This window comes from Eimeria mitis, genomic scaffold (genome assembly GCF_000499745.2).
Source record: "Eimeria mitis Houghton genomic scaffold, Emh_scaff1226, whole genome shotgun sequence".
Taxonomy (NCBI): domain Eukaryota; phylum Apicomplexa; class Conoidasida; order Eucoccidiorida; family Eimeriidae; genus Eimeria; species Eimeria mitis.
The window spans coordinates 1-832 of NW_013568317.1; the positions used below are offsets into that span (position 1 = coordinate 1).

The following is an 832-nucleotide window of genomic DNA, read 5'->3' on the forward strand; positions in this document are numbered from 1 at the left end:
GTTCACCACACGCCTGCAATGACATCAACAGTCGTCGCTCCGTCTGTTCTGCGTGAAGCTAAACAAAGAAGTAGTGATAGACAGATCCAAGTACACAAGCTACACACAGATAACCTCAGCCGCCATGAACTAAACTCATTTTTATTCGGGTGGAGATAGGCGAAACCAAACCGCTAGCGTTTCGTTTGCAATTGAGTTCAAATATATTTAGAATATATTTCCGATAGAACGCACAGAAATGTTCATATATGCCTTTTCAATATAGATGGGTTCAACTGTATAATGCCGGGGACCATATATGGAGTTCTTATAGGGTGCATCACCGCCAATCCTAAACCCTAAACCCTAAACCCTTACCTCTTGCTGAAGCGTGTGATGGTAGCGCCATCGCAGTGTCTGTGGTCTGCCGAGAAGCTGCAGTTGATGATGTCTCGCGACACCAATGCAGTGCTGCTGCCTTCGCCTGCTGCGCCCTCGCAGCTTACAAAGCGTGGCAGCTGCTGGACGCGGCCCACACCGACAATCACCGCTTGGCCATCGAAGAGCAGGGGATGAATGTAAGTTCCTGAAGAAGTTAAACACGGAAAGATACAATAAAACTTAAAATAATATAAACATTTATAAAGAACCAACGTAATACAAAAGGGTAAATGCCAACTAGCCATGACCTGCACGTGCCTTCCTCCCTCTGTTCGCCTTCACTTGAACTCCAAACCCTAAACCCTAAACCCTAAACCCTAAACCGTGATCCTTCACAGCTACTAGCGAGCGATCGGGGCTGTCACTACAACAATATCTGCCACGAACCTGAAATGACGCCGACGTTGGACAG

At 46.9% G+C, this 832-nt stretch overlaps 1 protein-coding gene across 1 annotated transcript in view; it reads right to left on the reverse strand.

The window, feature by feature from the left end:
* Positions 1-353: 353 nt before the first annotated feature.
* The window catches only part of EMH_0032290 (uncharacterized protein), a gene marked incomplete at both ends in the record, with an annotated part of 3,975 nt that continues 3,496 nt past the window's right edge, over positions 354-832 (reverse strand). Inside the window, one exon of the mRNA XM_013494622.1 lies at positions 354-565. Coding sequence (XP_013350076.1) covers positions 354-565 — 212 coding nt within the window. The remainder of the gene's footprint in view (positions 566-832) is intronic.